Source organism: Alternaria viburni (genome assembly GCF_023758015.1).
Source record: "Alternaria viburni strain BMP 2772 chromosome Unknown scaffold_13, whole genome shotgun sequence".
Lineage (NCBI taxonomy): Eukaryota > Fungi > Ascomycota > Dothideomycetes > Pleosporales > Pleosporaceae > Alternaria > Alternaria viburni.
In genome coordinates, this window is record NW_026055782.1 from 585,502 (window position 1) to 609,883 (window position 24,382).

General features: G+C 54.5%; 9 protein-coding genes across 9 annotated transcripts; 5 read left to right on the forward strand and 4 right to left on the reverse strand.

Moving 5' to 3' along the window:
• Positions 1 to 77: 77 nt before the first annotated feature.
• On the reverse strand, positions 78 to 685 carry J4E79_006567 (uncharacterized protein; the record flags this gene model as incomplete). Its single annotated transcript, XM_049355437.1, has 4 exons — positions 78 to 200; positions 250 to 303; positions 357 to 465; positions 570 to 685. 4 exons carry the CDS (start codon positions 683 to 685, stop codon positions 78 to 80), a joined length of 402 nt encoding a protein of 133 aa, XP_049210110.1.
• A 473-nt stretch (positions 686 to 1,158) lies between these two features.
• On the forward strand, positions 1,159 to 2,444 carry J4E79_006568 (uncharacterized protein; the record flags this gene model as incomplete). The annotated part of the gene is made up of 2 exons (XM_049355438.1): positions 1,159 to 1,639; positions 1,696 to 2,444. 2 exons carry the CDS (start codon positions 1,159 to 1,161, stop codon positions 2,442 to 2,444), a joined length of 1,230 nt encoding a protein of 409 aa, XP_049210111.1.
• A 2,409-nt stretch (positions 2,445 to 4,853) lies between these two features.
• Positions 4,854 to 6,500, forward strand: J4E79_006569 (uncharacterized protein; the record flags this gene model as incomplete). Its single annotated transcript, XM_049355439.1, has 1 exon — positions 4,854 to 6,500. One exon carries the CDS (start codon positions 4,854 to 4,856, stop codon positions 6,498 to 6,500), a length of 1,647 nt encoding a protein of 548 aa, XP_049210112.1.
• A 292-nt stretch (positions 6,501 to 6,792) lies between these two features.
• Positions 6,793 to 7,851, reverse strand: J4E79_006570 (uncharacterized protein; the record flags this gene model as incomplete). The annotated part of the gene is made up of 2 exons (XM_049355440.1): positions 6,793 to 7,221; positions 7,507 to 7,851. The coding sequence occupies 2 exons, from the start codon at positions 7,849 to 7,851 to the stop codon at positions 6,793 to 6,795; spliced, it is 774 nt and encodes a 257-aa protein (XP_049210113.1).
• Positions 7,852 to 9,067: 1,216 nt separating this feature from the next.
• Positions 9,068 to 9,364, reverse strand: J4E79_006571 (uncharacterized protein; the record flags this gene model as incomplete). The annotated part of the gene is made up of 2 exons (XM_049355441.1): positions 9,068 to 9,219; positions 9,280 to 9,364. The coding sequence occupies 2 exons, from the start codon at positions 9,362 to 9,364 to the stop codon at positions 9,068 to 9,070; spliced, it is 237 nt and encodes a 78-aa protein (XP_049210114.1).
• A 664-nt stretch (positions 9,365 to 10,028) lies between these two features.
• On the forward strand, positions 10,029 to 12,585 carry J4E79_006572 (uncharacterized protein; the record flags this gene model as incomplete). The annotated part of the gene is made up of 3 exons (XM_049355442.1): positions 10,029 to 11,799; positions 11,848 to 12,250; positions 12,366 to 12,585. The coding sequence occupies 3 exons, from the start codon at positions 10,029 to 10,031 to the stop codon at positions 12,583 to 12,585; spliced, it is 2,394 nt and encodes a 797-aa protein (XP_049210115.1).
• Positions 12,586 to 13,750: 1,165 nt separating this feature from the next.
• J4E79_006573 (uncharacterized protein) lies at positions 13,751 to 15,978 on the forward strand (the record flags this gene model as incomplete). Its single annotated transcript, XM_049355443.1, has 2 exons — positions 13,751 to 14,966; positions 15,014 to 15,978. 2 exons carry the CDS (start codon positions 13,751 to 13,753, stop codon positions 15,976 to 15,978), a joined length of 2,181 nt encoding a protein of 726 aa, XP_049210116.1.
• Positions 15,979 to 18,275: 2,297 nt separating this feature from the next.
• Positions 18,276 to 18,986, forward strand: J4E79_006574 (uncharacterized protein; the record flags this gene model as incomplete). The annotated part of the gene is made up of 2 exons (XM_049355444.1): positions 18,276 to 18,674; positions 18,741 to 18,986. 2 exons carry the CDS (start codon positions 18,276 to 18,278, stop codon positions 18,984 to 18,986), a joined length of 645 nt encoding a protein of 214 aa, XP_049210117.1.
• Positions 18,987 to 22,628: 3,642 nt separating this feature from the next.
• J4E79_006575 (uncharacterized protein) lies at positions 22,629 to 23,962 on the reverse strand (the record flags this gene model as incomplete). The annotated part of the gene is made up of 2 exons (XM_049355445.1): positions 22,629 to 22,743; positions 22,791 to 23,962. The coding sequence occupies 2 exons, from the start codon at positions 23,960 to 23,962 to the stop codon at positions 22,629 to 22,631; spliced, it is 1,287 nt and encodes a 428-aa protein (XP_049210118.1).
• Positions 23,963 to 24,382: the final 420 nt, after the last annotated feature.

The following is a 24,382-nucleotide window of genomic DNA, read 5'->3' on the forward strand; positions in this document are numbered from 1 at the left end:
ATGGTACAATCTATTGCGCAACCTCAGACTCGATCCACCAAGCTCCAATTGATGCCCCCAGACTCGGTATATACATTCTAGTGTCCGGTGGCCTGGGCGGCGTTCTTCTGCCTCTTCTGGATGACCATGGCCTCGAGGTCCTCGCGCTCGGCCATCTCGGACTCGATCTCTGTGATGAGCTCGGCGAGGTATGGTGTGTCCTTTTGCATTGTCAGCATCTGGTATTCGGGTTTGAAGCGATATCCCTACATCCTCGGGCTTAGTCCACTCCTCCTTGGGCAGAAGCTGGTGGGACATGGAGAGCTGCCGCAGATTAGCCACATTTGCCATGTCCTGTATGTCTTGTTCGGCAGTACCTGGAAAGCTCGGCGCAGACGGAAGACACGGTCGTAGGCCTCCTGCGGTCGGAGACGCTTCAGGGCGGTCTGAACTACGTCGTTCTCCTCGGGGAGTAAGTCATCGGCCCTGCATCACAAATCCCGTCAGCCCATCATTCCACAATCGTCCATTTTCTCCACGGCCTCCTTCTGTATTCGTGTATACACCGCGTCCGGATCGGGGCTCCGTACCTCAGACCGAGCTGCCTGTAGCCGGCGGCGTTGCAGTACCAGTTGGCGAGCGGCTTCATCCAGCGCTGCAGCCACGGGCGCTTCATGATGTAGGGGGCGAGAGACGGGGCAGACATGGTTGCGGGTGTTCGACGGCGGATCGGAGGGGTCGAGACGGGTGCTGTCGTCAATTGCAGTTTTGACGGTCGGAGGTGGTGAGGTCGTAATGCGAAAGAAGCGAACGCCAATAGGCCGGCGGGCAGCGCTTGGCCCGCCGCAGGCCTTGGTCTTAATCAGCGGCCTGTCCCCACCCGCCAGAGCAACTTCACTCGTGCTCCATCCTAGCTCTGACGTCTGCCCACAACCGCCCTCTCACACCCGGCTTCCGAGCGCATATCCTGGCACGAGGCCCGCACGCGACTGAACGCTTTCACCACGACTCCCTCACTGCCCGTCCGCCTGTCAATGGAGCCGAACAATCGCTAGTCATCGTGTTACTCAAGTGCTGCGGGGTTTCCGCAACACTGAGGCACCGCACAGGGGACGACGGCCTGTATGCGCCCACCCCTCCCGCCCCGCGCTCTGATTCAAGCTCTCTAACAAGTCGGCCATGGCAGTACCCCTCATGTCGACACACGAACCCGCGCCGCCGTCCCCGCCTAACGCTTCCGACCGGTATGCGCCTTCCGCCGTGACAGTTGAACCGCGAGACATGTCCACCCCAAATCAGCAGCGCACCTGGAGCTCGCCCGTTGCCGCCCTCGCCGTCAGGGTCTCCAAGCTCCCCGACAGCTCCGTCAATGCTCTGTGCGGAGCGTCTGCCGGAGTTGCTTCGGGCATAGTGACGTGCCCGCTCGATGTTATCAAGACCCGCCTGCAGGCGCAAGGCTCTTTCCGCCCCAGGACATACACCGGGCCAACGCGCACAGTGTACAAAGGCCTCACCGGTACTGCGCGAGTCATATGGATCGAGGATGGTATCCGCGGCCTGTACCGAGGACTCGGGCCCATGCTGCTTGGGTACATCCCAACCTGGGCCGTGTACATGAGCACTTATGAATCTACGAAAAATGTTCTCTATCCGCAAATGGGTTAGTAATACACACGGGCACCCGGGTTCCTGTTGCTGACGAGACTGAACTCACAGAGAACAAATGGCTCGCTAGGACCATCGCCTCGTTGTTTGCTGGCGGCTGCTCGACACTAGTTACCAATCCCATATGGGTCGTCAAGACAAGACTCATGTCCCAGGTCAGCGCCCGCGCATCTCCCGAACACCGGCCGCCATGGCACTACACAAGCACCTTTGACGCCTTCCGCAAAATGTACCTCAAGGAAGGCATTGCCTCCTTCTACTCAGGACTTACACCTGCGCTCCTCGGCCTGACCCACGTCGCTATTCAGTTCCCGCTATACGAGTTCCTCAAGATGAAGTTTACTGGCCTGGAAATGGGCCAGACAGACAGCAAGACTGAGGATGTGCACTGGTTTGCTATTGCGCTGGCAACAGTCTTGAGCAAGATGACGGCGACTTCGGCGACATATCCACACGAAGTCTTGCGCACGCGCCTGCAAACACAGCAACGTTCGCTGCCCTCGCACTCCGATAATCATGTATCGTTTCGAGGAGGTCAGCACGACCGATTTCATACCCGCCCTCCTGGTACGGCTTCGTCGGATGGCATGATAAATCTACCCCGCTATCGTGGTATCCTGCGAACATGCACAGTCATCCTCCAAGAAGAGGGATGGAGAGCATTCTACAACGGAATGGGAACTAACATGGTCCGTGCTGTACCTGCTGCAGTCACGACCATGTTGACATTCGAGTCGTTGAAAGCCGTCCACCAGAAGCTTAAGAATGAGGGTAGGAAGATAGAGAACGAGGTCGAGTGACGGTAAATATCTGCGTTTCGTCTCTCAATTCACAGGAACCGATCGGCATCATTACCGGGCGTTTAGTCATGGGTTAGGAGTGGAGATATCCTAGTGAGCACTCCTGTTCTGTTTGTTCATACGTTTGTACGCACAGGGCAGCATTTTCGGGCACTGTCAGCATCAAAGCTTTGGCGTTTGTAGGGCAATATGGTTGATTTCCTATAGGCTGTCACAAGTGCGAGCAGATTTAGCACTTGTTTGAGAGGCACCATTTACATGATTATCTAAATATACTACTAGGAGAGCATTGCTTCTAACAGGTGCATTGTTGCCAGGCCTCCTGAACAAAGCATGCCAACAGGGCGGTCAGCGTCGCAAACGCAGCGCCGCATACCCTGAAGTCATGAGCACCGCCAATAACGGTGAGTTGACGTGTCTACATTCTTCAAGTGAGCGAAGCCCCATTCGCTGAGGTTGGAATTGACAAACGCCCACGCCACTCACCCTGGTTCCGCGATCATGCAGGCGCACCCTTCCTAAAGTGCGCATGCTTCACGCGTTAGACTTCACACCCTTTGCTAGGCTATATACCCTGCATGTTAATCGTGTCCATTGTCTTGGCACACCATCATGATTCCGTGTACCGCTCCCGCAGAGCCGCATATAAGCCCACCACCCATCCCTATCCGCAGCCGGCTACGACACGGCTCAGCATATCAAAAGAGGCTGCGCGATATCATTTCTGGGCGTACGAATGCAACTAGTGTTCCATCGTCTCCTGCCTCCCAAATCCTTTTCGACGAACTTGACCGCGAGTTGACGGAAACAGAACAGAGACTGGTCAGCGTTAACTTGCAGGGAACGGATATGAGTGACAAGAGAGAGTGTCTGCTCTGGGATGATTGGGAAGGGAGCGATACATCGACTGAAAGAGGGCTCAAGAATGACAGTGGTGGTGCTCCGGGAGACGGCTGCTTCAGTGAACTCGAATATGAAGCGAGCGATGGAGACAACTATCCCGAACCATTGCGACTAAGTGAGAGAAGCGGAGGTGCTGTGGAGCAGATGGTGGTGCAAGGGCGCGTGCCGGGACAACAAGGAAGTCGCGACGGCCCACCTTCTGCCATCCACACTTATCACACAACGCGCTCTGAGCACAGCTCACCATCCTCTGACTACAGTGTCGAGACGATGGATACGAAAGTGTCCGACTGGCTGGCACAAGGGTTCCATACCTCTGAGCCTCAGGAACCGGATCCTCCACGACAGATCTCCAGCAACTCTGAGCGCTCCTTCCCTCCCAGACACGCTGCCCTCTCACTTTTCCCACCAACGTCCCTGTCGACCGGTAACAAAGAGTATACACCACCCAGCAGCCCTTTTGCTCGACCTGCTTGCCCGGTGTCCCCATTGAATAACGGAAGAGATGTTTACGGTAACTACATACCTTCAAACAAGAAAGACTACTTCGCCCCGCAGTCTCCTCCAATGTCGCCGAATATGCAGGCCATCCCGGAAAGCCGAGTCTCTTTAGATCAGGGTCAATCGCCACCCATGGTGCGTCTCCGTGGTGGTGGCTGGAATCTGAAGGGACTGTGGAAGACATCCGATACTGGAGGTTCTGATCAAAGCCCTGGTTCAACTTCTATGCCACATCTGACTGGCAAGGATGCCATTGTGCGGGACTCACCTACAATCAATCAAGCTGGGCACCCGAAAAGTCAGGCGGCGCGAAGTGTGCGATCGCACTTCTCCACAACTCGCAATGGTGACGATACAAGGACAGCACAAGGACTGCCAGCCAGATCGTCGCCTATTGACACTAGACGACATGGTCAATTTCCTGTTGGAGGGGGCGACGTCAGGCCAGGCTCGAATACGCCAGACTCTGCAGGCACGGACGATAGCTCTGTTCCCCGAGCTCGTGCTGATGCAGTCTTGTATCAGTACTTTGGGGCTCAGCTATCCCCACTCGTACCAAAATCCCCGGAGATGGCCCCATTTACCGTTCGAGCACATCATACAACTCATAGCGGAGCTGATGTACCAGTGATGAATGGACATCGCTCGCCTCGTATCGACCAGGCTCTCGCTCAACTCAATTCTCGAAGTGCGTTTTCCTCTCAGAACGACGATGTGCGCCGCTCTACAAGCCCCTCACAACCGGAAAAGAAGACTGAAGATAGGCCATGGGATGCTGTAAGATCACGGGAGACTCCGTATATTGATGGCACAACTCCAAGTCATCTGGTCAGTCCGAGGGACAAGAAGAGATGGGATAGAAATAACCCTCCTCCGCCACCAAGACTCCCTCCGCCGAATCCGCCCAGATTTCTGCGAACTGATCCTCCCGATGATGACGATGATGATGATGCCTCCGAATACACCGACGATAGCCATCCAATTTCCTCCGTGGTAACCGCCAACATGGGCCATGATCAGCTAATTGACCTTCTGAATTTGGATAAGACGGATGTGTACAGGAGGGTTGAGCGTGAGCGCGAGATTCATCGTATACAAGCACAGCGAGATTGGCACGAGGAAGCAGATCGTAGACGCGACGTAGACGTCAGGCGGCAGCAGCAGGAGGTACTGGGATCGCGAGAGCCTGATCTGGACACTATCTCACCTGACGACAGCGTCACTGCAGTAATGCGGCGCCAGCATATCGAGAGACGGCATGATTTGCAGCGCCCGGCAGCTGTGAACGATTATCGCCCTACCAGCTCACCGACACCTTCGCAATATCTGCCTCGCCACGGTCCTATCACAGCTAAAGCTAAGGTCATACCCCAACAGCAAGGCGATCGCATTCACAAGATTGGCTACCCGTCTGTTGTGCCAGCCCCAGCAGCCTTTGAGCCAGCTTCCATCAAGCGCAAGCACTCTTTACAAACAGTCCTCTCCAAGGCAGGAAAACTCACACGTCTGATCCTCGCTGCTCCTTCAGATCCCAAGTACAAGACGTATTCACAGCGACAGCCTCCGGTAAAGCAGTCGGGAATGAGTGCCGATGCCACTGGGTGGCCAAGAAGCGGAAAAGCCTCTTCAGCAAACCATGGGATGTTCATGTCAACTCCGGCACCACAACAAAGGACTGTATTCAGCCGCGATCGGCCGCAGACTAGTGGGGATGATGGAAAGAAGTCGGACAGCAGGGGCTGGGAGCATCCAAGAGGCAGGAGAGCGAAGAAAGTCGAGAAGGTGGAGACTAAGAAAAGGAGAGGGAGGTGGGGAAGAAAAACAGATGATGAGACGTCCACTGGAGATCCTCAAGTCATCGACTTTGCGTCTCAAGACGCTGCTCGGTTGAAAGGTGCTACACGGCTTCAACACCCGCCTCGCGCACGTTCGCCATCACCAAAAGCTCTAACGCGAGCCGCTGAGCCTCCGATTGTTCCTGTTTCCAACTCTTCCCCGTACCACCAACCGGAACCCACTTTCACCCCCAGCGACGCAGCAGGGATACCGCAAACAAGCTTCGGTCCACCAGATCGCGAGGGAAAGTTATACGTCCGTCGCCGCGATGGAGAGGTCCTACCATTCAATCCCACACTGGGATATCCGTACCACTCACGTCTCAATACCTACTATGACCACAAAACGGTAGATGCTACAACCATGGCCTGGCTGCAAGGCATCCGCGCACAAACCGATGCAATTCCTCATCCCGTCATCAACATGCGAGGCGGCGACGGTAGCATCTCTTCCGAACTGCGTTCCACGCATGGCGAAGCGAGCAGTCTGGCATCGCACCATCACCTCCTAGCGTCAGCAGCAATGAGTCTGGATAGTGGCGACGAAACAATCGATAGTACCGATATAGACGCTCTACTTATGTCGTCCATACATCTCAGTTTGGGCCAGGTTACACACGAAGCTACGGCTGCAGTCAACGGCACCCATGGAGACGGAGGGGACGACAGGCCTAGTTGTGATGAAGCCCACATCCGATCGAGCTTCAGCACTGACTCTACGGTGGAGCTCAGGCGGGAGAAGAAGGTCAAGGAGAGTGCCTGGCGGAACGAAGACCAAGCTAGGGCTATGGCTATGGCTATGCATGGTTTTGGGTAAGGAGATTCGGGCTCGGAAACCCGTCGGAAGGAACCAAGGGGTGGTTATGGGTCATTATACATGACTAAGTCCGCATGTGGGGGGAAAATGGCCCTTCATGGCTTTCTGTGGCTGCAAACTGGCATGGGAGCTCAGTCACGATTCCACATGCATATCTGCGACAAAATCTCTTACAAATCTATATAACATTCCAAGAACGCCTCATTCCTGCCCAAAACAGTGCCCTTGTTATACAGAGTTGAGATGATATCCAAAACAACGCCATTCCATGCCAACCATGCTCATCAAATCATCAATAATCACAGTGATTATAGTCATAAAGCGAGCCCATACCCGCCGCCGTAAGCGCAAAATCAACCGTCTCACTCCTATCCCAAAAGTACTCGCGCATCCACGTGGAAACCATATCGAGAGCCGAAACAGCCGAGTTGCTCGACCACACTTTCTCGTGGCGGGCCCAGGAGCCATGCTGCCACAGCGTCTCGGGATACTGTTGCTGCAGCAGAGGGAGTAGCGATCTGGGTGCTGCAGCTCGTGTGCCGTGTAAGATGCCCGCTTGAACGAGGGGATAGATCCCAGAGGCTATACTCATGATGGCGATGAGATTGGGGTTTAGGCATTGCGAGGTGAGGAAGGAGGTAGCTTCTACCGGCATTGCGGTCGCTGAGAAGGATCCAGGAATGACGAGGATGTCGAATTGAGGCGCATTGTCAAACGAGTTCTAGGCCAACGTCAGTCGCAGTACTCGGAAAAAAAAAGTTGAAGCGAATAGTGGGTAAGGGGCTCGTTGTTGACCTTTACCTCCCTGCCAGACTTGTCAGAGATGACTACTTTATAAAAGGCAGTCAAGACCAGGCGAATCCAGCATCGACCAAAAAGGGTGGCTCTTCTTGGCCAGAGGAGATGGCTGTTTGGAAGGGTATGGATGGATGGATAGATGGGTGGGCTGGGTGTTGTCGTGTCGATTCGTGGGTTCGATACGGAGCAATTCGAAGCTTTAGCTCACCGTCACCGGCATTCGCGTGCCAGCCGTGACAGGAAAACTCCCCTCTCCGGTCACACTGACATATCGAATGTCGATTTCGTCCACGGCGGAATCGAGGGCGGATGCCGTGGCGTGCATTCTGCTGATTCTGTTTCTTCCGACCAGGGCGAGGAGGTCGAGGGCGGCTAGGTCGGCTAGTTGGATTTGGTCGTTGCTGAGTACTAGCACGCCGATGCGTAATGAGGATTTTGATGGAGGGGCATAGTGGATGTTGAGGTCTTCTTCGGAGGTTGATGAGGTGGTGCAGAAATAGAAGAGGTCGGCCTGACTTGGGAATGATATTGCGCTTCTTGGTGGAGACGGCATGAGGAATTGTGACGGTCGGTATGATGGAGTGGAGATTAAACTTGACTGATGAATTGGTGTTTTGCTCAAATGAGCTGATGTGTATGGCAATATTACCGTGCGGCCTCAGGATGGCTTTATACACTCCAGGCAGTAAGCTCTCGTATATCCCTGAAACCAAGGTAGCAGTGAACAGGGCAAGAGTATTGTCAAGCGTCATACGGATACGCATCCCCCACTGTACGATGATCTGCATTAGTGAGGTGCGGCTCAGCCCCTTGGTGCCCTTGGAAGCTCGCTGACTCAGTCCGGTTAGAAGCCGTTCGTGCACCGACTGCTCCCGACCAGACTCGCGATCGTGCAGCAAGGCGTACACAGGCCCATATCGCTTTGCGTTCGAATCAATTTGAATACGTGTATCGCCTATGGCGGCTCCAGTTCAGATGTAGCTGCCTGTTCTTCAACTCGTAAACTGCTGTGATGAGAGACTAGGCATCCCAATTCGCATCCATGCCAGTGGACGAACGCGTTCGGTAAGCGGCACGCGTAACGGGAGCGCCGAAAACGCGGATAAGCACTTGAACGCATTGAAACAACTCCAAGATGATTAGACGGTGGCTGTGAGCGGAGTTAAAGGAAGAAGTCGGAGACGTTCAGATTGAGCTCAAGGCTAAGAGGTCCGGCGGAGCGCCTTAGGGCTCAGGCACCAGATTCTGCTGGTCAGCTGTCGTGGAATTACATCAGGGCCGGAGATTTGTTGTGACCAAGATAGCAATGGGAATTGTAATGGGGGAGCTTGGATACGGTGGCTTCGCGATGATGCGTGGCGACCCGGCTTCAGCTCGTGGCATGTGACGTCTGCGCGCCGCTTGGGGCAGGAGCAATCTGGTGGAACACCGAGATGCCGCGACACTGGGGACTGTGATGGCGCGTGTGCACCGCTCTTGACTCTATCGGAACCCCCTGAAATGATTCGAACGTGCTACATTGTTCATGTCTTGACCTGCATCGCGCCCGAAAGCGACTTTGGCATCTCATATAGTTAGATGTGGGTTTAAGGTGGGAGGGTATTCTTCATTTATTCGCTGCATCTACAAAATCGCACCAGATGTAGAGGGCCGTGGCGGCAGCTCAAAGCCAGAGCGTGCGCGCAAACACAGCCGTGAAATCCATCGCTCGTTGACCCAAAAACAATATAGAAAAAAGGCTGTCGTAGGTGCATGCTACGTTGCACTCTCTAGATGTCCTTGGCCTCACCGTCAGCCTCGCCGGACTTGACGGTCTTGCCAGTCTTCTTGATCTTCTCGAGGACGGTGTCGTAGGATAGCGAATCGGCGGCGGTGATCTCGGCGGTCTGGTTCTCGAGCGAGACGTTGTACGACTCAACACCTGTGGAGTAGTTAGAACGTTATTCCTGGACCGCCGGCGCATGCTGCATCGGAAACTGACCCTCGAGCTTCTTGAGGACGCGCTCGATAGCGCCAGAGCAGCCGCCGCAGCTCATGGCAACGTTGAACTTGTAGGTGTGCGTCATGATGTACGAGGTTTGTAGGTGGTGTTGCTGGCAAAGTCCGAGGTTTAGTGCGGGTCGCGGGGCTTCGATGTGGCGTGGATGTGTTTGTTTGACAACCGCGAAGAGAGGAGCTGTGACTAGTATATATAGGTATCACTAGCGGAAGGACGTTGCGACGAGCGGATGAGCAAGTTTCAAGATGGTGGTGCAATTCGGCTAGATTGTTATAGATTGCCGTCGCGCCCCGCCGACATATTGAGCCTCCATCACGACATTTCCGGGTTGTGGAACCGCGCGCGCCTCAGCCATGTATGTACAATGTCCGTGTCTCGTTTGACATGGCGATACTTTGGTGGCATGAAACATGCTCAGTGAGGGTCCGGGAGCAGACGATTAAGTGTCCTCGCCGGTGCTCTGACATGGGGACACGGTGTCTTGGACGCCACGACGCGTAAATTGCCATGTCCAAGTCTCGCATGTGCTGAGCCCGTTCCTGCAGGTGAATTGCTGAACCCTGAGGCCGCGGCCGCCCCACGTTGGCTAGCGCGGGGCTCAAGCTGCATCCCTCGTACGCCCAGGCGGTTGGGCGGTGACGTCGCCCACTGCCGCCTGTAAACACGGCCAAACATTTCTTGCCCATGAATTTGAGTACAGCAGCCAGCCAGCAGACGAAACAACCCGCACCATGGCCAGTAACATCCTGTTCCTCCCGTTCCGGCGCTCGCACTCTGTGAACCTCACCGACGCCATCAAGCAGTACATATCCTCCAAATATGACCAGCATCCCGACATGTTCACCAAAGACCTCGAGACCATCGAGAAGCTGCGGTCCGTCGCCACCCACGCCCAAGAACCCCACCCGAGCAACATCCCGAAGCTGCAGCAGTACGCCGCCCAGCTGATATGGCTGAGCGGAAAGTTCCCCATCGACATCGGCGTAGAGTTTCCCTGGTATCCTGCGCTGGGATACAACACGAGCCGCCCGACATCGCGCAACAACCTCCGCTTCGAACTCGCCAACATCATGTTCAACCTCGCGGCCATGTACTCCCAGCTGGCCATGTCGTCAAACCGGAGCACACCAGACGGGCTGAAGATGGCAGCCAACAACTTTTGCCTCGCAGCCGGAGTCTTGTCACACTTGAGGAATACTATCCTGCCGGAGCTGCGGACAGAGCCACCCGAAGACATGGACCTCATGACACTCGAGTGCTTGGAAAAGCTCATGCTGGCTCAAGGACAGGAGTGCTTCTGGCAGAAGGCTGTCAAGGACGGGATGAAAGACGCGACCATCGCCAAACTAGCCGCCCGCGTATCCGATCTATACAACGAGGCGGGAGACGCAGGCATACAATCGGACGCTATCAGCAGCGAGTGGATACATCATATGACGGCGAAACACCACCACTTTGCGGCTGCTGCGCAATACCGCGCAGCCTGCGATTCTCTCGAGAAGCGCAAGTATGGCGAGGAAGTCGCACGGCTACGCGACAGCCTTACGTGCGTCAACGAGGCTCTCAAGGAGCAGCGCTACATCAACAAAGTTGTGCTTGCAGATCTCAACGGCTTGAAGAACCGGATAACGGAGGACCTGAAGCGGGCCGAGAAGGACAATGACATGATCTACCTGCTACCTGTACCACCAAAGGCAGAGCTCAAGATCCTGGATCGAGCCAACATGGTAGTCTCGAGAGTCCCCAAGGAGATAGCCGAGTCCAATTCGATGCTGGGAGAGCGCGGCGAGCTTGGCCCAGCGCTCTTCTCCAAGCTGGTGCCCTACTCAGTACATCTGGCTGCTAGCATCTACGTAGACCGCCGGGATCGATTAGTCAACGGTACCATCGTAGAAGAGCTAGAGTCATTGACAAATAAGATTCACGAGGTACTCCGCAGCTTAAACTTGCCCGGCTCCTTGCAGGCTCTAGAGAAGCCACTAGGACTTCCCCCTGGTCTCGTAGCACACGCTGAAGAGATCCGTCAACAAGATGGCATCAACCGTCTTTTGCGTTCAATGGAGGATACGAAGAAGCTCATGTACACCGACCAAGCTATATATCAAGAGGGCGTCGATATCCTGAGGTCCGAAGCAACAGAGGACGAAGGCGCACGACGCAAGTTTGGCACAGAACGCTGGACACGACCACCCGCAGAGCAAGCAGCGCCTAAGCTCTATGCCCAGATCAACGAGATCGACGGCTACTTCAAGGCTGCTACTAACAGTGATAATATCGTAAAGACGAAGTTGAAGGAGAATGAGCACTTCATACGACTGCTCAGTGGACCAGATCACGAACTCGAAAACTATGTCCCGAGCGGCCGGAGACCTGCCATCACTGGCGATGTCGAGCGCGAGGCCGGCAAGCTTCGTGGCAGCTTCAATGAAGTCAGCAGGCTCGAGAGTAGGCGACGGCGGAAGATTGAGGCCTTGCGGACAAAGGCGAAGCAAGACGACATAAGTAAGTCCCGCGCATCCCTACACAAGCCATATCCTGACAGCAGGCTAGATCCGGAGCTGTTGCGCGAAGCTGCTCGCTTAGAACGGGAGTACCCTATGCAGACAATCGAGGCTGTGCAGTTTGAAGGGCTTTTCGACAAGCGTCTTCAGATGTACGACGCCGACCAAGACATGATCCAAGAAGAAGAAAAGGAGCAGGCAGAAGCTATCAAGCGACTGCAAGACGCAAACGCGGCCTTCTTGATCGCTCGTCGTGGCGATCAATCCACCAAGAAGCGTGAGCAAGCGTTGCAAAATCTAGAAAACGCATACTTCAAGTACAAGGAGATTATCTCGAATCTCGACGTTGGGCGAAAGTTCTACAATGACCTAGCCAAGATCGTAAATCGATTTCGGGATGAGGCGCGCACTTTTGCTTACAATCGCAAGTCAGAAGCATCACATCTAGAAAGGTATGCAAATGCAACCACTAGTCCCAACGCCTATGCTAATGGTCCCAGCGATCTCACTACTCGAATGAGCTCCCTCGGCCTCCAGCAAGCAACGACAAACTCATTACATCAGCAGAAAGCAGCAGATGCACAAAACCCGCATTATGGTGCGACTGCACATGCGGAAGAACCTTTGGCAGCCCCGACACCCACGAGAGCAAATGTACCCCCGCCGTCTGGTATGTGGACACCAGAAGTTGGAATCCGGTTTGGTGGGGTGCCTACAGCATCCGGGAACGCTCGACCTTCTGCTGGTCCTCCACAAGATGGGCGGTGGGACCCTGCACAAGGCCTAAAGTTTGGGTAGATTTGGTGGCCTGAAGCGTCATGCTATTAGCACAAGTAGTATATGGTCGAGATGTGGACCCGATGCACATGCACTTGTGCGGCTCTGCGAAAACACACAATTGGGACCAAATATGCTATTATTATCGTAGCTAAGTAATGCATCTCACAACGTTGTCGAGCATAGGAGCGAGGGCTTGGTTTGTGGGGACATGGGAGTACGCCTTGAGAAAGTGCGCCTTGCGACGTTGGTTCGAGCGAGGCAGTGCAGAGAACGCTCAGTGGGCCTACGGGTAATGACCTCAGGGACGCGACGGCTCGCCGAATGGCCTTCGCGCCAAAGAATCGCGCGGTGTGTGAAATTGGGCCAGTAGTGTTGCCCGTCGGATTGGTCGCCGAGGGTGTGATTCGAACGTTTTGTGACGGCTCGGCATCACTTTGATGTTCTCAAGCGGTGTCGTCGACCGCCCGCCGTAGCCGGCTATTAGACGCTTCACCAATGGACGGCCCGCGTGAATATGCGCAAGCTAAGTCGTTGTATAAGGCTGGGGCGGAGTGAGCAGTTGAACACAGTGATTCCCCAAGACCGAATGCCAGTAGCGGTCAGCTCTATTCCACCGAACCTAAACCCGCGAATTGCTTTGCGACTATCACGCGACAACGATCCACGTCGGCCAGCGCGTATCTCTCAGGGACTCGCAGCCGCGCTTGCTTGTCGCCATTGCTACCGCCCACGTCCAGCGCCCTCGCCCGCGTTGCTCCCGACGTCATCACCGGCGGGCAGAAGAACAACGCATAACGCATCCCCTAGCTCGTGGTTTCACGTCTCTCAAGAGTCTGAAACCAAGGAACACACAAGGAACTTTGCAGCGGGCTCTCCCACTGCGGGGCTAATTATAGCGGACTAGGCCGCTTCCAGCGCCGTCGCTCTTCGTGAGGTGGGCTGTGTCCTGCGACCGACGACTACACTGCGCCTCCTTCACACTCACCAGCCTCAGCAGACAAGCCAGTAACCCGACGACATTGCGTGTACCTGGAGTATATTCGACCACTCACAGCCGGCCCTTGATTCTTGGTGTCTACGAAGCTCTCCACGTTGGCCCAAGCGCGGCCTCCAGGGCTCCCTCCTCCACATCCCACCTATTCTTGGGCACACGCGAGTCCAGCACCTACATCATGGATATCCAACAGCGAGGGCGCTCTCCCTCAGTCGGCCAGCGCATTCATAAGGCGCACTCTCCCTCGCCCAGCCCACATGCGCCCTTCCAGCACCAGCACAACGTCGGCCTGGGCTTCGATCCCGCTCAAGACCCATCCTCGTACGCCGTCACCAGCGCGGGGCTAAACAACACGCATTTCCTCACCACGACCCAAGGCCAGCCATTCCCCCAGCAGAACACCTTTGCCGACCCAGCTTTCTTCCAAGCTGCGCCGAACATTTCGCAGCACAACACTCCGCAATTCGGCCCCCAAGGCAGCAACATCTCGCCCGACCCACTCGACATCGCCAACTCCACCAACGCCGACTACGCCAACTTCTTCCAGGCCAACGACCTCGGCCAGAACCAATCGCTGCCGTCGTATCTTGGGAACACGCTTGACCCGCACATGCTCGACAGCCAGTCGCAACACAACCAGTCCATCGACCCTTCCGATCTTATGCACCAGATGGCAGCCACACAGCACAACGCGCCTACCCCGCCGCACCTGCTGCCCAACATGAACAACCACCATTCTCCGAGCCCACATGCTTCGCCGAACCTGAACCAAGGCCCCTTCAGATCACCCGGCCATTCGCGACACACGTCATTAGACCCCAACGCAGCCTACGGTCAGATTACGGAATGGGGGCAGATGGCAGGCGGGTTTGGCCAGCACAGGTCTAGGTCTAGGGGCAACAGCGATGCTGCGTCCTCTGTACACGCATCGTCGGTGCACAACTCGCCGTACCTGCACCACCAGGACAGCTTGGACAATGAGCAGCCGTCACCCCTCATCAATGCACAGAACGACCCCCAGCTATTCCAGGACCCTGTGCCAGGATTCGACCGATTCAACCTGAACAGCAGCAATGCGCACATGAGCGCGGGTAATAGCCCTCACATATCGCCTCGTCTGCTTCCGCAGAATCAACAAGTCCTCCCGCAATTCCAGCCCGAAACCTTTGGTCTTACCCAGAACATGAACCCGTATGCGCCTCCAGACATGAATAGCTACCCAGGTCAAGCTGAGCCGTTCCCCTCACTGAACCAGCCTGTGCCTGAGTTCGGTCAGGCCGACGCCATGTCGCCGCCGGAAATCAACATTGACTTCGCACCGCCTTCACGGCAGGCAAGCTTTGAGCCACCCAAGCCCGAGCATCAAATAGATGCGCTGAGCCCGCCAGACAGATGTAAGCAGTCCAATGAATCCTAACAACCATTTCTAACAGCGAAACAGCACGCAGCCGGAACAGAACCCGCGCCAGGTCCGATCCTTTCAGCAGTGCTAGCTCGCGCGCATCAACACCAGGCTCAGACGTGAACCGCTCACTTTCCCCTCACGCCGCCAAGTCTCGTTCTCCGTCGCCCTCGAATAAATCCTCGCGCCGTTCTTCTACATCAAGCGTACCCAATCGCGACTACATCTTGGATCTTGCAGATCCGTCGCGACCTGCGCCGGCGGATGGCTCCAACCCAAAGCGCACACAGAAGCACCCGGCAACCTTCCAGTGCACGCTGTGTCCGAAGCGCTTCACTCGAGCCTACAACCTCCGATCGCATTTGCGCACACATACGGACGAGCGTCCGTTCGTCTGCAGTGTCTGTGGAAAAGCCTTTGCGCGCCAGCACGATCGCAAGCGACATGAAGGTCTCCATTCGGGCGAGAAGAAGTTTGTCTGCCGTGGCAACCTCAAGAATGGCAACAACTGGGGCTGTGGTCGACGATTCGCTCGTGCAGATGCTCTTGGACGTCACTTCCGATCCGAGGCAGGCCGCGTGTGTATCCGTCCGCTACTCGAAGAGGAGGCGCGCGAGAAGGGTGAATGGGATGGCCAGAACCAGCAGTTGAACAATGGCAACGGCATGTTCGCACCAATGCCCGCTCAAAACTTTGGTAGCATGATGCCTGGGCAAACTGGCTTCGAGTCGTTCCCTCAGGCTGGTGGGATGCAAGCCCCACAGCCATTCCTGCCTGCTGCCATTCTCGCTCAGTACCCAGCACTCGCGGGCATTCAGTGGGATCAGCTCCCAGCCGGGCCGCCTGACGACGATGGCGATATCAGCGGTCGCAGCAGTTTCGATGCTTCTAGTGGAGGCGAGTACTTTGAAGAAGAGAGCGATTACCAACAGGGCGGTCAGCAGCCCATGTACGCTGGTGGAAACAACAGCGGGTGGGTTAGTGACTCGTACGACGGACGGTAACCGTCCTTCTTCACGCTCTGCTTTCTCTGGCGGCCCCCTTCTCTTCACGATTCTGCAACGCATTCACGACTTGTTCCTATGAACCATGCGCGCCTGTGCCTTCTGTCACTTCATGTTTCTTGTTTGGATACCACTTTCATTGCCTTCGTACGCGCCTAAGGGTCATTGATACCCCCGGATTGGAGACTATCGAGGAGTTTTGGTTTGCAGATTATGGGCCTCGACGCCTGCTTGTAGCCGTCTTTGCTCAGTGGTGTTCTAGTGTTTGATTTAGACGAGAGTATATACCACAGGAAATGTAGCTCCAAGCCTTCACTTTGATTCCTGGTCGTTTGAGATGTGATATGACTGGTGCTTTGGCTACGCTGGAAAATTATCCTAATGTATGTAAGTTTAATCATGCAGCATGGGACGCCAGCCGGAGATGTAGTATGATTGCTATTCTAGAAGCGCATGGTTTGCAAGGTGTGTTCGCTTGTGTTCATGTACCGCGTGTTTGTGAAAGCAAGCACAAGAGGGTCTGGGAAGATGCGAAGATGCGCGTTGTAAGCTGGACCAGGTGTTATATGCGTCCTCGTCCCCACGTCTGGAGGCAGCAAACATGCAGAGCAAGAGAAAGCATTTTCTGGAAAAGGTGTATACAAATAGGGGGTTAAAAAAAAAGATGCAGAGAATCACGCAGAGAGTGCGGAGCTTCTGTGAGCTTTGCAGGAGCAAAAAAGGAGAGTGGGCCTGACCGGGATTCGACTTTACAAACGTTAGATTCTAAACTTCACATGTTCAAGGCTGTGACAACTTACACCCGGGGCCTGTCACATAACAGATACTCTGTATCCAGGATAATTTTCCCGAAGCGACAATCATACCACTAGACCATCAGGCCGACTTTTGTCTTGTTGATGACAAATTTCGAAAGTAGGTGGTCCTAGTACTTGGCTAAGCAGCCTCCAAAGAACATGGCGGAGACGTCTGAGAGGTCGCTGGGTAAGTGGAGTTGCGTGGGAATGTTGGTCTGAGGCGGTTGGTGCAGATTTGGTACGTGGACATGGTGCGCAGTGGGGCAGTGGTATATGTTAGTCAGGGTGGGACGCTTCTAATCATGGAATTCACAGCCTCACTTTACTCCTTTCGGAAGACTTTGCGACAGAAATCTCGAACTTCTGGTCGACCTTGACCGTCTGTGCTGCAAGCATTGATCGAGAGGATAGCAAGATCAAGCTGCAGACCCAGCACAACATCGAGATGCAGACTGCCCAGCACAACACCACCACAACCAGATTGCATCGTATATACATGCAAGGTCGGCATGCAGGCATCACAAGACCCCGATCTTGACGTCTTGGTAAAACAGAATAGGCTGGGCGCATCTCCTTATCGCTCGCCTCATTTGCCCAGTAAAGTGTCACCGAAGCTTATGCGCACTGGGTGGAGAGCCGATCATACAGGCACAAGTATGTCCTGTGCATGGTGACGGGAGGGAGCCGACATCGCTAAACCTATGGCGATCCCCCCTGCAACTGTGCGCTCAACAACTGCTACACCGACATTTTGGCGCCGTTGCGTGCAAGGTGGTCGCCATCACGAACGAACATGCTGTGCGTAGACGTTCAACGACTTTCATGTCTTCACTTTAATCGAGTGCCGTTGTCATCATCAAGACATCAGACGATTTATTTGAGCACGCTGCGACCATGATCAAAAGTGCGGGGGAGACGTGCTGGGCATGCTAGAGTGGGTCCCTTCCATTGGTTCGGGCCAGCCCTTGTGCCACATGCAGTATAGTGGGTGCCCCAAGCTCCCTCCCAGCAAGCTCCCATCCACTGAGCACCACGGAGTCCAACGCTGCATCCCCGATGTGCCCACTCGTTATGAAGTGAACAATCCACGAGGGTGTCCTGAGTCGTTGTACAGCACAGCTCACTGACCGCTCTCTGTAGAGATCCCAGAACGCAGGCCAAGGAATCCGAAGAGTGGTCGCCGCTGCTGTGTTTGTGAGGCTCGAGGGCTTAGAAAAGGGAGAGCTTCCCCTCACTGTGTCGCGAGCTCAGCTGTCATTCCTGTCCTCTCAACACCTGTTCCTGTCTACCGGTTCGCCTGATAGCGCTTCCCATTGCCCGCCGCCTTCCGAAGCTTACTGACGCCCGCATCTTTGCGTCACTGAAACCTTATCGTCTTATAATCTACCACTAATTGCTCGTCTTGCTTCTTTCGCATACTACTACTTCTTCCTCTCCGCGCGCACTTGCGTTTCGTTCACATCAACTTCCCCATACATCAACACTACACACACCTTCGCAATGGCCGCCTCAAAACCTAGCGTTCGCATCATCAGCGCCCTCGCCGGCCCACGCCTTCTGGGCCCTCGTCTCACAGTCCGCCAGCTGTCAATGACAGGTTCGACTGCCTCTTCATCGCTCCTCACAACCGACAAGCCCTATGCCTCAAATCGTTCGGCTGGACCCATCCGCCTTCATGGCGAGCAAACCATCCCAGTCCCCGAGGCTACCGAGACCGGCAACAAAGTCCGCCGCTTTAACACATCGAGGAGTTTAAAGTCCGTTGGCGATTCCAGTACCCTGGACTTTATGCACTTCCCGGAGTTCGACCTGGAGAGCCGAAGCGCGCCCATGGGCATCAGAGTCCCTATCATCCCATGGGCCAACGTTGCCAGCCGCGGTGCTGAGAGCGAGGATTCCGTAAGTCTTGTCCCACTCTCTGTCTTCTGCTTATCGCGCAAGAGTGCTAACGATATGGCTTCCTAGATCCCCATGCAGCCCACAATCTACACTGTCTCCGCTGACGGTACCCACATCCACTCCCCCTCCGCAATGACCGAAGTGTCCGACACAAACCAGTCTGGCTACCAGGGCATCGCTGAGGCTGTCGCCAACAAATTCACGTCTACCCGCGAGGAGGGTGAGGGTATGGTAAAGCAGATCTGGAATGACCTCATGGAGGATCTTGCCGATCTTGCGAGTGGCCCAAAGCGCGGCTCTAACAAGGCTTAAGTGGGGTGTACATACGCTGTCATGACTGCCGTCGGCGAACGGCGGTTCTGATGGTTACGTGGGCTTCGCACTGTATCGGACTTCCGATGGCTATCGGGTGGGTCTGGGGATGTTGAGTCGAAGCATGTTTTTGCTTTCTTGGTACTGTGGAATGGAAGGGTCTAGCGCGAAGTGCTCGGGCTTATGAGATCACGAAATACATTTTAATCGCTCTTTGACCAGTGTCTTTGTTTCTTCGTTGCAATGCGCTGGTTTGACTACACTACCTGACCCCCGACCTTTGATTAAGGTGTGCGCGAGCACGGTGCTGATTGATAAGGAAATGTGGAATGACAGCCATCGAGATTGTAAGCGTTGGGTTCTGCCATGGCAATGAAATATACCAAGTTCTCTCATCGAAGACCTCCCAGTTCTTCCATCAGTCCGCAAAGCGCCCTTACAAGAGGCGGCCCAGTCTCACGATCCACATCCGGGTGTGTGGATTCAAGAAGCATGACACCCACCTTCATAACCTGCGAAGGAAACTTGAGGTTACAGATTTCGGGCCGAGCAATCGCTCCAGACTCCGATGGCACTGGTTGGTGCGTAGAGATGATGCGAAGGCACGGTATACCGCTATTCGTAGCAATGAAGGAATTAACAACACTAGCCTGGTTATCAGAGGCGGCATCATCGAGGTAGATAACCTTGCCCGGAAGCGAATTCGGCCGTGTGCGCATCGGCGTCGTAGTACCGGTCTTCTTAGCCAGGTCGCGCATCATCATGCTGTATGTCCAGAGGACCATGATGGCATGGTATAACATGAAGGAATCTGGGCCGCGGATCTGATAAGGTGGGATTTGTCGCGCAGCTCGGATTACCTGTCCAGCATGCCAGATTGCGACTCTAGCTTCTTTGGTTTGGCTCCAGGGTGAGAGGTGGGTGTACGCGCTGTTGGCAGCGCTCTCGCCGCATTTGCCGGCGAAGCGCGTGATTAGATCGAGGTTGACGTGGAGGTACATCTGCAGGAATTGGTGGAATAGGCAGGTCACGGCTGGATGTTTGCTGGGTAGAAGGTCTTCGCGTTGAAGATATTGGTATCTGCGGGGGAGTGTCAGCTTCATCGAGTATGAGAGAAGATACACCAACAGTTTTTCCTGACGAGATCGAGCCCAGAGCTGTGAAGCGGCGTCGCTGCTCTCGTTCATCAGCGTAGATTGCTGTGTATACTCCCAAATCTGAGCTGCAATACCGTGTAGATAGGAGGAGTGAGCGATCTGCATGTCGATGGTGGCAGGAAGGCAGTGTATGGCAGCTTCGTCTTTTAGAAGCGTTTGAACCGAGGGAGGGCTGGAGACGACGTTCATGTCAAGATAGCGCGTTCGCCATGTCTCTGCTGTAGGTGCCAACCACAGCGTCTTTGATGCAGGTAACATGAGCGTAAGTTCAGCGTAGCTGATAAGTGGCGGGCGATGCTTCGCCATAGTCATGTGGATGTCGTGCTCGAACAAGTGATATACCAACCTGTCTGTATTAGATGCTGGGTAAACAGGTTCCACCGTATCTGTCATACCTCTTGTAAGATTCTTGCTCCACCCACTGCTTCCACTTTGCATGTAGTTCCTCGTCGCCATCCTCGGCAGACGGTGTTACTGCAGGATACCGGATGTGATCGAATCTGCCGGCGCGCCGCAGTGCCTATACCTTCAGCGTGCGTTAGATGATCATATCAGAGCTTCTTACCGTGACAAGAGATTGCAAGCTACTCTCCGCGATTTCCATCTTCCTCCTATACCCACAGAATGCCCCGATATCAAGCCAAAGCATCGAAGCTTGGAGATATTCAAGGTCGCGTATCACACTATTATCATTCTCGGACTGGAGACGTGTTAGTCGTCCTTCGACTTGGTGTCAAGCCTGGTATTTGCAAAAGACCTACCAGCCTGTTCAACGCGACTCGGACTATCTCTTGTAACGCCAAGCCTGTTCTGCTCACCGAGAGCACGCCAAAACATACACACCCAGCTGCCACCAAGGCAGTGAGATATTCTGGCCGGGCAGTCTCGCTTTCGAAGGTATACGGATGGATCCATGCATCAGTCTCAGTTCTTTTTGCAATCCCAACCTTGATCAGCTTGTCGACGCACTCTGCCGAAGGGAAAGAAGGAATGGTGATATGGCTCTGTGCAGTCTTCGACACCAATTGGAAGATGCGGTCACGGGCTGCCGGCGAAAGCTTATCTGGGATCACAACGTTGGAAGAATATGGCATGTGTGGTGACGAGGCAAGATCTACGTTACGCTCGTCCAAGGCGATGTTTTCGTGCTCGCTAAAAGCGTGCTGGTTACGCTCAGGGATCCAGAACCTAAAGCAGGTCAGCGCTGATTGGTCTATCGGTCAGTGTGGCTTACCAGGCAGACTGTTTGAATACTGCATGGCGCCTCTTCGCGGAGTTGCTATCAATCTTCTCGTGAGAAACATCTGTATTGATAGGCGGCGTTGCAGAAGGCAAGGCAGTCACCTGTGATGTCTGCGCTTCTAGCATCTGACTGACAGTTGGAGTGAAATCATTGCCAAAAATGTCAATCTGACCAAGCCAGTCAGTCTCTGGCATCCATGCTGTCAGATCTGGAGGCGGTTGCATGTAGTCACTACCCAAAAAGTCTGGTGCGGGAACCATGATCTGTTCGAAAAAGGCCGGGATGGTATGCTGAGTATAACCAGTGGTATTGTACAGATCGAGTAGAGCTTGCGCCTCAGTATTGGTCTCGTTGAGGTAGACATCGTTCAGTTGTATGTCATCGTCAAATTGGTATGGGTTGCTTTGCTCTTCAACAGATGCTGCAAACACTTGCGCTGACTGTTGTCCTACACCCGCTTGAGCGAGCGGTGACGGATCGGGCGACTTTGTCAGGCATGGTAGGCTTTTCTTTTGGCACCGTTTGCATGGCCTTCCATTGTCGCATTTGACTTTTGATACGACGCAGGAGTTACAGGCCTTCGTGGCACGTTCTGCTACGCGATATGGGCCTACGAGCCCATCTTTAGCATTCTTTGTGTGAGTTGCTTGATGCCTGAGTAGCAGGTCCCTTCGGTTGAACGCTGCAGGGCACTCCTCACAATGAAACGACCTCTCGTTGCGGTCTGTGCATCGTTAGGATTTCGCTGAGTGATGGCCAACGGTGAGCGAAACTCACGTGAGTCCAGATGTCGGTTCAAGTGGTCGGCACGTTCGTATGATCGGTGGCAGACTTGACACTGAAGCCCACCAATTGACGCATCGGAAGTCCGCTTACGTTTCGAGGGTCGCGCATTCGTTGGGGTCACCGCTATCTCGACTGACATAATTCAAGAACTGAGGAACGGAAATGTGGGAAAAAACGAGCAGGTAGTTCAAAGCGCATCAAGGCTTCCGGCCATCGGAAAGTGGGCGCCCCTACCCTTGTTCAGATGCGGGGTGTGTCCGAACCGTCACATCAATCGAGCCGACGGCACATCAATTGCCGAACCTTCAACATCCTCGGGAGTAGTCACGTTTCACATTGCAAGCCTCACTCATCGAGCCATGTCGCCTATGTCTACAATTGCAGCAGAAACGTCGATTCAGAGGGTGCGGCTCAGGTGTCGCCAATACCCGTGTCGACCGAAGTGTGGGACCTGGTCTAAGCCACTGCTGTTGTTTTGAGACCAACCGTTATTGCTGACATAGAACGCCTTTGCTCCCAATCATGCACTCCCCGATAGGTGCAGTTGTAATCCATGAATTCATCAGGGTGCCTGTCCCGGTTAGATCACGTCAAAAAACCTGCGCGACTTGCACTCACATTCTGATCACATTGCTGCCTCGTTCCGTTGCAGGCTTCGCAGCTTCGCGGCTGAATCGCTGTATCAAGCTTGCACGTTCGTGTCTACTTTTGAAGACGTCTTCTAGAAGCGAAGACACTTCGTCCTTGGACGGCCTGTCAATGATGTGACCGAAGAGCGTTCCTAAAGCTTCGGCGTCCTCAATGGTTTGGCTTGCGCCTTGGCCTTGAGTCGGTAGCATAGCGTGCGCGGCATCCCCAATGATAATCGCGCGTCCAGAGTGCCATTTATCTAGCGGATCCAAATCGCGCAGCTGCCAAAGACCTATGCTTTCGGCATTCCGGAGTGCATCTTTGGTCCAGCTGGGGAAATCCTTGAATGTTTCCAACATCTTTTCAGGGTGTCCCTTCGTCACCCACGACTGCGCTCTGTCGGCATTCTCGTTCATCTGCTCGTCCGGTACCAGTCCAACGATACTGTAAAGTGATCCGCCGCGTGCAGGACCCATGATGAGTCGACAGGAGTGTGCCATGATCATAGAAGTATAGGGCTCTTCTGGGTTGATGTTTGCGGAGAATTGTGGCGCGCGCTCATTCAGAATCGCAGTTGGCAGCATAAGCCGGTATGCCGAGGAACCTGTGGGTTTGGGATGGGCCTCTTGACCGAGTATAGAAGTACGTAGAGCACTGTGAATGCCGTCCGCGCCAATGACAAGGTCTGCTTCTAAATGCTCACCACTCTCAAGTATGACCTTGCCTTCTTCACAGTCACACCGAGATACTCGTGCCGAAGTACGCAGTATTGCAGGCTGGCCGTCCAGTTCGATGGATGTAGCTGTCTTCTTGAGATAGGCGTGGAGATCTTCGCGGTGCCACATGATGCGGTCTGCGCCATACTGCGTCTTGCTCCGTAGAGGTATTTCATTCACCATCTTGCCGTCAGCATTGTAGATCCTGAATCCGTGGTCGACCATGCCGTTCGAGCCGTTGAGCAGATCTGTCAACCCCCACGACTGTTCTAGAATCCTTGTGGCGTTGGGTTGTAGTGAGATCGTAGCGCCGATCTCTGCGCTGAGACGAGATTGTTCGAGGATCGTAATCTGTCGGTTGTCCTTCCGAAGGGCTATAGCTGCTGCCAGTCCTGCGATGCCACCGCCCACAATGATGATCCGAAATGGTGTTGACGATGGCATTGTGAGCGCAGTCGTGGGTGTGTAGGAAGAGAAGTTGATGGGGTATCACGATGCCGTGCCGGAGGTTTATCAAACATGCTGGTGGTATTCCGGGAAAGCGGTTACCTGATAATCGATAACCTCTTGCCGTCCTAGCACGGGAAACCTGCTGGAATTGATCCCTACCCTCCACTTTACGAGATCTTCTCTCAACATCCCCGCAATGTGTATTCAGGCTCGTGCATTTCGCACGCGCCGTCGTCGTAATCGGGGTTCGGAGAGGTGGGCCCACACACGTTCGGCCCGTGTGGGCAACGCCAAAGGCTGCACATCGCACAGGCGCTCAGATATTGTATGAGAAGAATGTTGAATATGACCTCCAAGCCAGTCTTCCTAACACAGCAATCAAGTTTCATCCAATTCGGCAAACAGCCCCAAGAC